General features: G+C 43.3%; 1 protein-coding gene across 3 annotated transcripts in view; it reads right to left on the minus strand.

The window, feature by feature from the left end:
- The window catches only part of LOC115577202 (receptor tyrosine-protein kinase erbB-4), a 280,463-nt gene that overhangs the window by 70,004 nt on the left and 194,061 nt on the right, over window positions 1-16,398 (minus strand). For all 3 annotated transcript variants that reach the window (XM_030410145.1, XM_030410146.1, XM_030410144.1), the window contains exons 4-13: window positions 13,438-13,572; window positions 11,960-12,025; window positions 9,810-9,928; window positions 8,982-9,123; window positions 8,217-8,330; window positions 5,797-5,923; window positions 4,297-4,370; window positions 3,427-3,517; window positions 2,538-2,743; window positions 447-579 (exon numbers count right to left, since the gene is read on the minus strand). In XM_030410145.1, the coding sequence (XP_030266005.1) occupies window positions 447-579; window positions 2,538-2,743; window positions 3,427-3,517; window positions 4,297-4,370; window positions 5,797-5,923; window positions 8,217-8,330; window positions 8,982-9,123; window positions 9,810-9,928; window positions 11,960-12,025; window positions 13,438-13,572 (1,207 nt within the window). The remainder of the gene's footprint in view (window positions 1-446; window positions 580-2,537; window positions 2,744-3,426; window positions 3,518-4,296; window positions 4,371-5,796; window positions 5,924-8,216; window positions 8,331-8,981; window positions 9,124-9,809; window positions 9,929-11,959; window positions 12,026-13,437; window positions 13,573-16,398) is intronic.

The raw sequence follows: 16,398 nt of genomic DNA on the forward strand, positions 1-16,398 counted from the left end.
GGCGCGAATGGGCACTTTGTGGTGAAATATAATTCTTCAACAGCATATTCAAATTGATTTTGGACAATGGGTGTAACACTCAGCCAAATGCCCCTGTAATGTTCACGTTAACCGTTTCTTCTCATTACATTCATGCCAATCGGCAATTAGTCTCTCCTCCTGCAGAGCCCCGGAGAGCGCTTTGACTTCTTCCGCGTATATCGAAGCCATTTGAACTGATTGTGTTTCATCTGCTTGTCACGTCTTGGCTGTTTGCATGGGGATTTAATGTAGCCTCGCGTAAAAAAACATAACGATCTGATGTTCAGGGAAAAAACACTCATTTTGAAGATTTGTGTCAGATCAGCTCAAACATACTGCTGGACACGTGCAGAACGTTCGGCCGGAGTGCATCGCAAGAGGAAAAAAAAGGATCGCAGGGAAGTGTTTGTGAACGGACTGCTCACCCGTCGAAGAGGTTGCAGGACTCGACGCAGGTGCGGCCTCGTCTGAAATACCGGCAGGAGAGGCACTGGTCGGGCCCCGGGCCCCAGCACCCGTCGTCTGAGCACATCCGATCACACACCATTCGCAGCTGATCTGTGGAGAGAACGGAAGTAAATAAATGAATCTAATCAAATATGTAAGCAAATGCAATCATACACAAATGGTTTCAGGCTCTACTATAGCCTGCAGATACACACATGATGCAATTCCAGCAAACTGGGAACATGATACAGCACATGAATTGAATTTTATATAAATAAATGCACATGCAACTAGTAACTCAAGCTAGCAGATACATGTAGTGGTCTAAAAAAAAAAAAAATGGATATTTGGCTCTACTGTGTAGTAAAGCAGAAGCAGAAAATAGAAATGATTGAATTAAAGTGAAGATTAAATAAGAACAGTACTTGAGTAAAGGTGGACAATAAATAGAGGCCATCACTTCTTGTTATGTGTGTGTGTGTGTGTGTGTTCTTGAAGCTGCCGGCTGCAAAAATGGTATTTCCCACACCTCCGCCATTGAAGAGCACCCAGACCAGAAGCTTTAGCCCTTTATTTTACAGTTGATCCTCAGCAATCAATGCTTAACATTGGTCTCAGTGTGTCCTGCATCCGGCGAGTGACATCCACGTCCCCGGGAGTGCCTCCCAGCGGGGGGTGGAGCCCTTTGTCAACAGCCGAAGGGTCGATGGTGGACAGGGGGATGAGCCTAATGAAGAGGCCTGTGGAAGGCCCTATCAATCGATCCCTAACACACACGCACACCGCACTCATTAACTGGCTAATGATATCAATGACAGCCTGGCAGGGCCAAGAAAAACTACAGTGGTCCATGTCTCCTCCTTCCTCTCTCCGTCAGACTTTTTCCACACCCTCGCTGAACAACTACATGTGGTCATGTTCCACCGTCTGCAGCCAAATCCACATGTAGACTATTCACCGCTCCATCGGGCGTCCCCTTCCCCGCGGCTAGCAGCGAGCGTAATCCGCCTCTGTGCGTGACACATTAAGCACTTTCCTCGCAGGGGAGCTGAATAAGGGCTTTCATGGCCGAGGAGCGAGAGAGGGAGACGCCCGCGAACCAGTCGCCTTGGAAACGGGCATGTCGGACTTTGCGTGGCTGGGGTTCGGATTTGCAGAGATATGTGGGGAGTCTAAGATTGGATTTAATCAGAGGGCTAATAGGAAGGAAAATAAGAGAACAAGAGGACTTAATAGGTGTTACCACTGAGTGTGTGTGTGTGTGTGAAAGTTTCCTCTGGCTTTTAAGGCATTTCCCTTTATAGTTCGGAAACATCGACATAAATATGTGCATCTTAATCATAAATATATATAAATAAGGGCAACACTTTAACTTTTTATTTGTTAGCATGCTTATTAGCAGCATACTGGCTCTTAACTAGCCATTATAAAACACTTATTCATACCTTTTTCTCCATGGCCATATTCTACAACCACTCCGCTATTAACTAAAAGGTTTCTTTCAATAACCTCCACAATGACTTCTTATTGATACTAAGCACACACACTAAAAACTGTAAATGCTTTGCAGAGTATGGGCCTGATAAGGTGATACCATAAAGAATAGTCATTCTTCCTAATTTCCTTCCTTCCTAAAGTAGTGCGTTTGTTTAGCCGTCATTGAGTTTGTCAGTTGCTCAGGAGATTTTTGGTTTGTTCCATTCTAATTAATTTGGCTAACACATTGATGGGCTTTAATTAGTGCAAGTGTGGCATTGTTCTCTGTTCTCAATTTTTTTTTTATGGATTTTGTATCTTGATTAAGTTTTTTTCTTTTGTTTAGTTTCCAGCTCCCCTTGAAATGTCCCATTGTACAATTAAACAGGAAAAACTAAAACCTGGGTCTCCAAAAAATAAGTGCGAATTCGCGATAGTTGCGACCTAATACGTGCACGCTAACAAACTTGATATCCATGGTAAATTTCAGCCGCATAGAAAGAAAGTTGCAATTGATATAGGGTAGAAAGAGCTTGGTGCACCAACAAAAGGGTAGATTTCGATCAAAATCAAACTCCATCACCACGACTTACTGCATTCCTTCGGATCCCGATTATTGCGGATGAGGACTTTCTGGCTCTGCGTCCTGAAAAGCGACGTCCAGTTGACGGTGTTGTAGAAGCACAGGCCGCTGTTGTTGAAGATGTACACGTTCCCAGCGCTGATCTCGTCCAGCGACTGGAACTGAAGCGAGGAGATCCAACGCTGTTTCAAGATCAACAGCGAAATGCCACTTCCACTGCAGGAGAGGAGGGAAATAAATAGATTATGAGGGAGAGGAAGAGGTGAAGATAAAGCGTAGATTTGGGATTGAAGAACAGCAGTGAAGCCTAAAGGCCAAATATAGGGAAGAATTTTGACAATACTGTAATGAGAAGATGGAGGAAAAACAAAAAGGTGGAAGGTAAAAGATCGGGGATAAGGGAAGGAAGACGAAAATACACCAAAAAAAGGGGAAAGACAGTGAAACAGAAGAGGAAAGGGTGTGACTGGATGATAAAAAGATTGGAGAAATATTACAAAGCATGACAAAGACGTTGTAGGATTGCTGAGCTACAGGTTCATCACTGGCTTTTAGAAAACAAGGCCAGCTCTCCTTCGACTCTGCTAGAACTACACCTCAGATCTACCACTTGTGAGCGAATACAGATTCTGTATAATCAAAGCTGCCTGAACTCCTCTCTTCCTGCAGAACAACAGGAGGCAGATGCTCATTATCTCCAACAGTAGCCGTCCAAGCACAGGAAAACAGCACGACGGAGAGAACGCTAAGGATCATTCAGAAAAAAAGACGGCTAATAATATGAGAGTGTCATCTGCGTAGAAGTAAGATTCAGTCGCCTATCAAGTAATTTGAGTTCAAAGATGTAAAACGGTGATGTGCAGCAGACAATGGCATATTAAAGGAACATTAAGACATACCTGTAAAGAGTTCTACCTCCAATCGTCGCCAGATTTGAAAAAACACTCAGATCCGTCATGTTCTCAGGCCAAGACTGGATGTTGAGGTAACCTAAAGAAAGGAGAAACATGTGCGACTCAGTGAAAGAGTTTGTGGGTAATTACAACAAATTACATGTCTATTTTTTCCTGGTGAATGAGGAATAGAAGGACGGGGGAAAATGATTATAGTGTATAGTGGATGAAAGAATACGAGAATCACACACAAGGAAATACAAAGAGCACATTTTTCCGCCGTTGAGTCGCAGCGTCTCTGTGAAGTTCAAGCCGGAACCCATTCTTTGTAAGGAATGTGCTCGGAAGAAGACAATATACGCTAATTAAAAGAATGGATTTAATATTCTGCACAATCTGTCCGGTTGCACTTGCCTTTAATGACAGATTATATCAAATAGGGATCCGTGGAAGCGACATTAAAGGGATAGAGCAGGAAATGGCGGGGATAGAATGGCCATTGCTCTTTCTTATTGCTTGGGTTTTCATTATGAAAATGCAGTTTCACTCCATTAGCTGTTTGGCTCAACTGCAAGTCGCAGTTTAATATGACAAAAGGGGATGTACGCGAGGTATTGCTCATCCCTAAAGGCCTCTAATAGTTAATGAATAAATACGCTCACAAGCACGCACACACACAATAACCTGATGTGCAACAGAGCATCTTCTAGAGTTTCACCAACAAAAATCAACTTTCTGCTTTTCCCCTTTGAGCTTTCTTTTCCAAACTCAAAGGCTACATAATCCATCCACACACACGCTCAAGCACACCACGTAATGCTGTTGTTTTGTTCAGTAACTTTTTCCAAGGTGACTCCGCTGCGGCGTCAATCTCACCTGTGATCTCTTTCACAGTGCGGAACACGTTAAGACGCTCTGGGTCCAAAGGTCCGATACCATGATACATGTCCCTGAGGGGAAACACAGAGTACAGACACACAGAAAGGTGAATTCTACCTTTACAAAAAATAACATTCATTTATTGCTATTGGAAGACCTCATTTATGAAACATTCTTAAGGTAAGAACATTGAAAACCTGAGGGCAAAATCAAGAAAAAGTGTTCCTCCATGCCGAAGTCAGAATGCTCCTTGCTTATAATAAGCTGTGTGACATTCATAGTTACATATTATTTTATCCCGGGAGCTTCGGGGCACTTTGACAGTAGGGTTTTTGATTGAACAGAGCGACATTGCTCATCGCCCAAGCTAGAGTTTCTCTGGTACACGAATGTTTACACATCTGCCTCTCCGAGTTTCATACTGCTTTATTTCATACAGCTAGTGTACCATTGAATCTGAAGGGGTTGTTTTTTATTATATGTTGTGCAAAGAATGCGCGCTGTGCCTTTGTGTGAACAGCACTCAGACATGAAGTGGAATAGACAAGGTTGTATTTCAAAAACTATATTCATGTTAAGGTGCAATGGTTATAGAGTAAAAGTGATTTAAACCATGTAGACTGCAACTCAGCAGTTCCTCTCGGCTGTTTATAGCTATATTTTTAGCATATTGCAGCTAATTGTTTGGGTTTTATAGAATGCAACCTCCCTATTTTGGGTCACTCGCACTGTTAGCGTTGGCTAGCATCAATGGGATAGCCCAATTATACACTGCCAGTAAAGCACCAAGAGGCACAGAGACAGTCAGCAACTTCTAAAGAATATGGTCCCATTAGCATTAGCAGCTAATAGTGGTTATTAATTGACGAACATTGGACTAAATTTCAGCAGATGGACACGAACAAGACTACAAATGTGTGCTAATGTTGCTCTCCGGTGGGTGAGTAAAAAGGCTGCTGTCATTACAACCACCATGTCATCTTGTGGACATAATATACAGCTCATTGTTTAGGTTTTATCTCCCATAACTTCCATGTTTGGGCTCCCTGGCAGTCTTAGCGTTAGCTTGCGTAAACAAAATGGGGTAAACAATGAAAAAGCTCTGGTAAATCTGCTGTAAATCAGCGGTCCCCCACGAAAGTTCACAGAAAAGGTTAGCAACTTGCAGATAAACACGGTGGTACCAGCATTCAGCAGCTAATATTAGCATTTTGTTGCAAAGGGAGCAAATCATTCATTGAGCAGTTGGTGGAGACCAAAACAGAGATAAAAGAACAGTGAACATTGGAGTAAAATTTGTCATTGATACCATCAAATCAGTATTTACTTTGAGACCATCCGTCCATGTTTCGATCAGTTAGTTATGAGATGCTGACATCCATAAAGTGCACTATGCTCAAGTAACATCTCCTTTTAACACACCTACAAACTTCCACAAACACATGAGGTGTCCAATAAAATCCTTAAAAGCATTGTGTGTGATTCTTCAGTACTTACCCTTTAATACCAGTAATGAGGAAGATGAGGTTGCCGTTGATTTTGGTGCAGTTGACAAATTTATCAATGTTGCTGGCGTCCACCGTTTGAGCCGCCTGCAGGCTGCCCGTCCCTATGCCGTCGCACACTGATGATGAAACAAACGCAACACACAATCATAAATTATTCAAAATCATTCACATTTAAGTCGCTTTGGGTCCTAAGAAATTACCTCCTGATGTGTACAGTCGGAGTGACCTTGTACAGCAGAGACCTCATCTTGAGAAACTACGATTAGCCATTCGTCACTTTAATTCTTCATACTCTTTTATGAAAATGTACCCCTTCTTTTGGTGCATAGACAAGGCCGTGGCCCCTCTCCATGCATTGGAATTCTTTTGATGAAAGCATGGGCCAATCCACAGCCAATTCCTCCCTATAATGAATTCATTACATCTGCATTAATTAAAGTTGCGGTCTAGTGTGAGCCAAGTATTTCTGACAGAGGCGGAGGGGGGGATGATGAATAAGGCTTGCATTAAGTGGTGTAACCAGTTTTTGATAGTGATTTATACCAGCCAATTCCATATCTGAAATGTTAATTTGTTATCATTTCCCACAGTTCCTTGGGCTATCCCTCATTAACCCCTCCCTGCTGCGTGACGATGTAATCAAGAGATTAACCAATCAATGGATGCCAGAGCCCGTACATAGAGCCTGAAGGAAAACACTATTGTCTTCCCTCGAAAGAGAAAGGGCAGATCAGTTACCTTTGTGAGAACAATATGATGAAGGGGCTAATCTGCTGTGTTGAACTGAGGTAATGCAGTTTAATTTCACATTAGACATTTCAGACATTCAGCTGCACAAAATGAGCCATAATTACTGAGCAGGTACGAGTGGTTTCTCGTTATGGGACCATTTATTTTCCTGTTAATTAACATGCTGACTGTTGCAGGGATCAGACATCTGACCTTTCGTTTATGCCAGATTTGTCATATTTATCCTCCAATGTGCAGTAAACACACCTGTCCATCAGAGCGGCAATATGAAAAGATATATAATAAATACACAAACATAAAGAATATTTCGTGTTAAGTCTCGAAATCAACATCATAGAAAGGCTTTGAGAAAACTTAATCTGGACTGTTCAGTGAAGATTTTTGGGGGGTTACATTTAAATAAATATATCAGCTGAAGTGTATCTAGTGTAATATCAAAAAAGCTAAGCCGGCTCCAGCAGAAAAAAACATAAATTTCATTTCCCATAAAGCTTTTAAATTAATTCTTGTGGGCTACTGTTGATCCAGTATCATCACCGTTAGCATAAAGCTATTAGATTAAAAAGGTTTAACTGCATAATCTCTTGTACATACAGTAAATGCAGTGCAGTGGGCCAAGAAATGGAGGGGATGCAGGAGAAATATGTATATAACCTGATTTCCATCCCACTAAGTATTAACTTCCACGTTACACACTGAAACTTGGCCATGTTTCTGCTCTCTGGTCTCAGTGTTGCATCCTGTGTCGGGCTGTAGTGGAAGAAAGACGTAGTGTTCTCAGTGTGTCTCTGCACGAAGACAAATTTGACAATCTCACAAGGCAGCAGTCAGCAGTGATGAGCGATGCAGGCACTCCGCGGGCCAATGGGCAATAAAATGCATCATCATTCCTAGTTTTATTAAAATTGGACCGGTGATGGCAGTTTAGAGTCACTCAAAGTGTCAAATTATGACACGTCCTTATAGTGCAACCATTGGGCCAAACTATATGATATATGAACCCCAAAACATCTATTGTCTCTTTACTTTCTAGTAGTAGACTGAGTAATGTTTGATATACTGTATGCAAGTTCTTTTTTTATTCAGCAAATTTAGGGCTTCTTCTGGGATTTAACGGAGCAATTTTTGTTTGAAACATTCAAAAATTTACAAAAAATATCAACAGAATGTGAAAAAGAGACTGTTTCAACGTCAGTGTATTGCGTTGCAGAGACATCTACTGAAGTTAGCATGCTAACCGACTAGCCCTGGCCAATCCTGTTAGGTTTGGCTCCTGTAACTCTATGGCTGACCCCGCCATAACACCCTTTTAGGCTTCTGGAGGTGGGCGATGCATGACCTCCCTGTCGCTCCTCTCAAGCTTTACACGTTTCGTGGTATTCTAGGTTATGTCCGGAGTCTGTTGTAAATCGCCTCTGTACTGTACTTCGTGCCATCTGTCTCAGTACATGTGCAAAATGTGATGCTGAATAAATGAAGTGAAACTAAATGGCAGAAAATAAGGTTCCCTAATGTTTAACTGGATATCAAGTAATCACTTTCAGTGTTCCCCAAGTGTTAGCCCATGCAACAACCACAGCAAATTCAAAGTTGTGGTCTAATTTATTCCGTATAGGGCAAATTAAGGAGGATTTTTCTTGATGACTTCCCGAGGTTTACCTTTAGGACAGATGTCGGTGCAGGGGATGCACATTTTGATGCGGTTCTCCTCCACTTCCATCTTGTTGCTGGGACACGCTCTGACACAAGAGCTGTGGTCCACCACGAAATTATCTGGCAGCAACACAGAAAACAACATTAACTTCCTCTTGCTTCAGTTATTTCACAGTAGATAAGCTGTGATGATAAGCTACATCACAAACACTGTTTTCCTAATGACTTTACCATGTAAAATCAAAGTGTAGCATTTACTTAAAGAGCAATTTCCCCGAAAGACCTCTCTAATGGCGAGAAATTGATTGTATTTTAATCACGTTTGTATAATGATCAAAACTAATGGTCTCGGGCTATATTACTCAGCAAAAGCAATGAATCAAATCAGTTCAGTGGAGAAGTGCGACTGGTGTACGCTCATTTGATGATCAGTGGAACTTGAATGTGCAATCTGTTGATGTGGCGTGACTTTTAGGGCGTGCTCATCGAATCACTAACGCACTCTCAACTCCACATCCGTGATAGAAGATCCAACGTTTGCTTTCTTTTCGGCTGCCAGAAGCTGAGGCAGATGGTGAAGCAACTAGTTGATTGCGATAGACAATTTATTTACGTTTGGCTAATTTGTCTTCAATTGAATTGTCTGGAGTCCTATTTCAGGATCGTTAGAGGATAAATACTTCATCTTAATGAGCATCTATGTTCTTGCGGTATCACGTTGAAGTAACTGTATCTACTGGCAGCTGCTTGGATGAGGCAAAGCAGACTTACGGGGACATTTCTTCACACAAAAGGCTCCATAGGTGTACTTGGCTCTGGGGTTGTGCTCCAGCTGGAAGGACGTGGGGTTGTACACAAACGGCTGAGGGCACTGGGTCACGCATGCTCCGCTGTCGTTGAAATTGGTGCAAGCCTGCAGAAAGCACATAAAAACAATCAGCTGAAGGCGGATGACAACAGTCAGCTTTCCAATGGAGTAAACCATATCTAGGTAAGGCGACGGGAGGTGATTTTCTCACATGAGTCGCTGCGAGACAAGACTATTGCAACGGCATTTCATTTTTATGTCTGATGGCCAGATCATGCAGTCGTCCCCTTGTCTCTTCGAATTCCAAATGGGAGAAAAATTGGAGCCATTGATCCACAGCCATGATGTAAATGGTGAAATGTTTTCCCATAAACCTCTTAAGTGTTCTGTCGTCTGTGGCCACAGGCCGAAACAGCGGTAATTGAATTGGATGAGTCGTTTCCGTGAATTACAACTACAATATCATCCCTGTCAGTGTGCTCGCGCGCAAGACAGGAAGAACTTGATAAAAGGGATACTAATTGGAACACTGAATCACCAATTTGTTTCTTTGAAGAGCGCCGTAGCGTCAGACTTTTACAGCCCCGTAAAATGACAAACAATTTATCAGCTGGTAAACAACGTGCATCATTTTCGGGAGGGGAGGATGACAAACAGATGTTGAACAAAAAGATGCGGACGCACGGAAGGGTCTTTGGATGTGTGTGTGAGGCAGATATGGGAGAAGGAAAGAAAGTCAAAAAGGGAAGGGGGGGAGTGATAGGGAGGTTGTGTTGTGCAATCTGACGTACGAAGCAGTCCGTGTCCTTGGGGCCCGAGCAGCCGCCGGCGCATTCACGATGGCAGCAGTCGCTGACGTAAGGCCCGAAGCAGCGACCGTCACACTGCTCTGCACACACCGTCTTTGTCACTGCACGGGAAGTGGAAAGAGAGAATTTTAAAGGTCTGACACACATTCACACTCATAAAAAGTGACAATACCACCACCCTCGAACCTTTGTCTCACGCTATAGGTGCATGCAAACATTGGCTGATAAGGAATTCAAGCAAGAAAGGTTACACAAGAGGGGTCCGTGACCACAAGGTCATTTGCTTGAACGTCCAGACGGACATGAAGCACTGTCTCCGCTCTAGAGGTGCCCCTGAGCGGGCCTCTTATCCCCAAACTGCTCCAGCTCTTCAGCTGAAAATTGCGGCTGTGCTTGACGCCTCCCAGGTAGCGGTCTAAAGAGAGGGATGCTGGAGTGATCTCAATCGGTTTCCCCTGGATAACCAAAGTTTCTTAACACCGGATCTCTCCAGTTCCACATATCTTTGTTCATACAATTGGTCTTCTCAGCCAAGTGGACTGACTGGCCAAAGACAGCGTCCAACTGTGCTGCTAAGTCCCAGAACTGCCAACTGTTTCAGAAATATTTACTTCCGTTCCCTCATTTCATCGCAGAGCCACTTCAAAAAGAAGCTGCATTAGTCAGTATTATTGCTCCGCCACTAATACTTGGATGGCGCTTGTGCCCATTGCTATCAAAGTTGCTCCAATACTTGTGCTAAAGAACAGCCTCCCACACATTATTGGTACAGTAGGAGATCTACCAGCCAGCGAGTCAGCAGGAGCTTGAAGCCGAGGCATTAAAAACTGCTGTGCTCACTCTCCGCTGTGTTGGGAACATAATGATGCGGCAGTGAAAAATACAACAAGGCCCCCAAGTCTATTAGTCTGTGAAAAACAGGCGAGTCTCCCTCTAGATCTTGATGACGTGAATAGACAAGTAGAACTGCAATTATTTCTGTTGCTACCCTCCGTCGTCTTTTGTCTTTTTCCATTGATTCTCTCCATTAGTTTCTTTTCAATCCATTGCCTTTTTTTGTCACATTCTTCATCATCTTTTCAACTATTTTCACCACTGCCACATGAATCAGATACACACTGAAGAACCTGACCTTGATTTAGCTCTCGGAGCTCAATACAAATTAAATAAAAACAGCTAAAAACAGATGTGTACCGAGTGCTCACACAGCCAAAATATAATAAATCTGTGTCCAAACAGATTACAGCAGATTATAGATTATTTTAAAGCAGTATCCTCAATTTCCCCCCAAGCATTAAGTAAATACACTGGGTCAACTGGTTTAAAGGATTTCATTAGCTTGGACTTCAGTGTCGAGTTCTAGTGTTTAGCCTAGCTTAGCATAAAGACTGAAAGCAGAGGAAATCAGCTATTGTGACTTTGGACAAAGTAAAACTACCAAGAATAATATGTCTTTTTTTTCTGAGAGTGAGATAAGGAGACTGATACCAGTCTCATGTCTGTGTGTGAAGTTCAAGCTTGAGACAGGATTTTATTAGCCTAGCTTAGCATAAAGACAACGCTTTTGGAATAAGGTAGCCTAGCTTTTTCATACCAACACCTCTAAAGCTTTCTAATGAACAATATTTTCCAAGAATAAGATGATAAGATTTAAATCAGGCTCCTGTTTATGCATGTGAGCCTGAGTCAGGGTGTGGTTAGCCTAGCTTAGCACAATGACTGAAAGAAGAGTGTATTGGATAATGCGAGCCTGGCTCCTTTTGAAGTACTCGTAAAGTGCTCTACTGAAGAAGTATTAAGCCTAGCTTAGCATAAAGCATGAGAGCAGAGGGAATTTGCTAGCCTGGGTGTGTTAAAGGTTAAAAAAAAAAACAACAAAAAACTCTGCTACCGTTGTTACAGTTGTTAAACGTGTGAGCAAACAAACCTTTAAAAAGTGATTTCAGGTCAGGCTATGCTAAGCTAGGGCTAACCATGTCCTGGCTGACATGAGAATGGCGTCAGTCTTCTCATATCATTCCAGGCAGGAGAGCAAATAAGCTTGAATCCCAAAATGTCAAACTATTCCCATAAGTCAGTATCTGTGATGAGCTAGCAGGACTGTGGCTCTCAGGGTGTGTGTGCATACTCACAGGTTTGACACTGGTCCTCCTGATGGCCCCAGCAGCGCCCGTTACATGAGCGATGACAGCGTCTGCCTGCAGAACACACACACACACACAAACAAACTCAGGGACTGTGAATCAGACAACTCATCACCAAACTTCAGATGTAGTTTAGACACAAACAGCCCCCTCGCCCACCAAACGCCTAATCGTCCACTCACGCACACCCTTAAAGCTTCCCCGACTGGTGACAGTGACAGATCTGTCGAATCTCCTCCGCTCATCTGACAATAGACCCACAGTCACTTTGGCGACTTGTGGCCTGTAGAGAACATAAGCATGAAAGACAGGCTTCTACTCCCTTCCGTCAAGCGCTGGCACAGGCAAAGTGGGACCTGACAGAGCACTTGCAGCCTTCATCTGCCAGCGGCCCATCATCAAGACTTAATTGACTATGGGTTAATTACAGAGTAAGTGGAACGGTGCAGGAGATTGTCACCCGGCCCCTTCAACCACTCCCACTGTGGGGTTGTTAATGTTAAATACTAACTACGGCTTGGCAAAGGCCCCCAATTTGGCAACCTCAACTCCCACACGCTCCACTGTCATTTTTTGGCACACCTCCTCTGTTTTCTTTGTTGCTTTTCCTCCTCTTCCCCCTCCGCCAGTGCCATCTAATCAACAAAATAGCAATGTTTTGCACATATTGTACTAAAAAGTGTCGGCTCAAGCCGAGCGACCAGCTTTGCACGACGTCTAACTCCCTGCCGTTGTCACGAGGCTAAGCAGATTTTTTGTTCGGCTCAGTCTGCAAGCAATGAAAGGTCATCATGCCTTTTCATCAAAGAATCTCCCCAACATTTTCCCCCCCTTGTTCATGCCTTTGCTCGCAATTTTGGCGCCTCAGCTGTTCCCATTGTTCACCCTGACATGTTTTGATATCCAGTGCCCAAAGAAACTTCTAAGCACCCTGTCGCTCCTTCAAAATGAGCAAGAGGACCGTCCATAAATGTGCAGAAAAGTTTGAGAGAGTCTCAAACAGCCCGGTCCTCTGACACAGAATGTCCGGCGGATAGCGACGCCTGTTGTGTGTCCAAAGCAGCGGGAGATGAGGGACCGCGGGGACCACAGAGTGAGGAGGAGAGGGGGGCACCAGGGGAAGTGGGCAGCTTCGAACCAGCTGTCAGATTCACTGAGATTTAAAAAGAGCGCAGCAGACAGCAGCTCCATGGGCCTCGCTGCAGAGCCGCTACCAAACCACTACAATGGAAAGGTTCACACGTTGATCTAACGCTATGTGATTTTGCTTCCAAATGACCGCCAGGCAAACAGAATGAATAAAAAGGGAGAGGGCACGGCTGCTGCTGGTCGGGGGAGAGTGTGTTTGTGTGTGTGAACTTCTACAGTATGTTGGCATGCGCTTAGGCATCACATTTCAGAGTAAATCTTCAAATAAAAAAAAGAGCTACTGGTTGCGCTGGTTTCCACCCACGTGCGCTACTCACATCCAAGGTTGCTGTTGTTGGACGGCACCACCAGCAGCTCCGCCTGCGGGTTCTTGATAATGTCACGCCAATGGATGGTGTCGGCATGGCACAGGAATTTGTTCTGGTCAACGTAAACTCCCCCATTCAGTATCTCTGGAGGCCAAGACAGACGGAGAAAGAGAGGGATGAGCACATAGCCATGGATATATGGTACATGTACAAGATGGCAGAAAATCAATACTTCAAGGTTAACTCCAATCCTTTGTCTCAAAAGTACCACGCTGCATAAGGTGTTCCCTGAAGTGCATCTGAGCATGAAGATAAATGCTATTGACAAATGCACACAGTAATTCAATGCCAGGTCCAAAGACAATGCTGTTTCATAGAGAAGCGCTGCACAGAAAATAAGTAAATGGATTTCACTATGTAAACAAAACAGCCCTCGCTTTTGCAGAGAACTCAGAACTGTACGGCTGTGTAATTTCCTAATTATGCACTGAGTTATTAAATAATTTCATCGAGCTTGAGAGTTAGACGGAGTTAATGAGTTTGAAAGTCACTGGGAGACACCGGATACTTGCTGTGTTGATTAAAAGTGAAATGGTAAACTGGAGCGGATGCATAGCTTTCATCAAATCCTCATCGAGGGATGCTGTTCATGAAAGAAGTGTTGAGTAAATGACTGGTGTAACATTTCTTTAAGAGGGAATCATGTTATGTGTAGAGTGCACACAGGGTTTATACCTGACCCAACATACATTAATCTGATATATGAAGAAATATGTCAATTCCATATATTGTATGTGTCTTGGTAAGTCTCTCACAATCTATAATTTTCCTCATCTTACTCCATCCAGAAGACATTAAAATTTGATCTTTTAGTATTAATGAAAAACATTGTGAACTAGACTGGCACCTAGTAGAGTGCACACCTCCACCAAGGCCCAACAGTCCCTTTTAAATCAATCATGTCTTATCCAATTTCAAATAAAACATGTTTAAATCCGCTGGATCCAGATATGATCTGGGCCTGCATGAAATTGTGCAAACTCATAGATACCAGGCACCTTCTTTGCTTCAAGATTATTTCTGTAATCCTGCAGACCAACCAACCAATCAATCAACCAGCCAAGCAACCAACCAACCCACCAACTAACCAACCAACGCTGCACACAACCAACCAACCAACCAAACCAAGCAAGCAATCAATGAACATGGGCAACAACATAACCTCCTTGGCAGAGGTAATTAAAAACATGTCTTTTTTCCAGAGCTGATAATGGAACTAGCTAATGAGTGAACCATTCAGCTTCCTCGTCATCTCTGTTGCGTGTCGCACAAATCTGATTTTATTTCTGATCTTTCTAGGCAGCTTTCCAAAACATCTGGCTACTGAGAGCCACTTGTAGACAAAGTGCTCTAATGAAAATGTTTCTCCGATGTGTCAACCCTGAAGCGTATAATTTATAATGAAAACTGTCGGTTTAACCTCGTCTAAACCGCCAAGTACTTGTTTATTTTACCACCATCACCAAACGCCAAACCAATGTGTTTGAATTTAATTGAGTGCAATCGTTCCAATGTGTCTTTACCAAAGGCTAAAAAGAGCTTTTGAACAGGTTGTTGAAAATCAACTACATTGTCTGGTTTTAAATCTGATCACTAGTAATTGAATGGCTCTGGTAGGGAGACATGCACATCTCGCATGTCTTTTATTTCAGGTCGTAGAGTAAGAAAATAAAGCCTTCTGGAACGTGTTCAATTTTTTTTTTATTGTTCCGCTATTATCTTCAGTGGCTCTTCTCTTGGCTCACAACAGGCCCAAATCATCAAACTGACTCTGAGAAAATAAGGGATCGCAGCTCTCTTGACCTGCTGCGCATCTCTCTATCAAAGCGAGAGCCGATGCACCGATGACAAAGGCGTGCTTCTCATCCAGCATTTGCTTAATAGCAGAAATATGTTTCTTTTCGAGGGCCACTGCCCTTAACAGATGCCTGCGCATGGAGTATGATAATAAATTCTAATCCCTCTCCCACTTACTAATCCAGGTTTTGGATATGGACACAGAATGAAATGATGCTGCAGTAATCCCCCCTCTCAAGCCGTGACCTGGGATGGAAGTGAAACAACAGCCCCCCCATTTATGTCTCTTTCTCTCTGGGACATCAGCTGACTGTATTATTTAACCTAGTTGAGGGATTTAGATACAATCACCTTGCATCTCTTTTCTCCTTGAATATGAAGTACTTCCAGGAAAGTACTTGTCACAATAAATGAAATTTAATATGAGAAAAAAGTAACAATGTGGTTCAGATCAGGGGCTGGATTAGCTGCAGGTAAAGAAGGGTATTATCTCCCCAGGCAGATTATTAACAGTGTGTGAGTTATGCAGACGATTCAGCAGCTCTGAAGCGCGTGCAGGAAGCTAATCATCACCATCCGACACCCTGATTAAGGAAGTGGGCCTTGGTAGAGACGGGGACATTTATTCAAAGCCCTCTTAGAGGTGACATGGCGCTCCGTCTGCCCGCGAATGGCCTACAGCCGCGGCTTCATGTAATCATGTTCCCGTCACAATGGACGATTTATCAGCGGGGCGTTCTACATTCGTGTGTGCTGGGTGAAAAAAGGGGCAGGCTGCGCTTTATTCAAATAACACGCAGGACATGCTGACAGCGAGCTTTGATGTCATTTAGAAATCAGCAGCCAGCCAATACCAACACGACAGATCTCTGACATCACTGACAATACACTGAATAAGCATATAATTATCCGTGTCCCTGTGTGAGTTTAAATTAACCCTTGGATGGATTGTAATCTGGATTTCCCTTGGGTCACCTTGACATGTTACAGAGCACCATTATAAAGACCGTCTTAAAAGGACTTCCAACAAACAGATAAAGGTCAACTGGGATCACGACCAAAGGGGTTTACATACCCACAGCTTTACTGGCTGAACCAGGCATTTGTTTGGGA

The sequence above is a fragment of the Sparus aurata genome, chromosome 24 (genome assembly GCF_900880675.1).
Source record: "Sparus aurata chromosome 24, fSpaAur1.1, whole genome shotgun sequence".
Classification (NCBI taxonomy): Eukaryota; Metazoa; Chordata; class Actinopteri; order Spariformes; family Sparidae; genus Sparus; species Sparus aurata.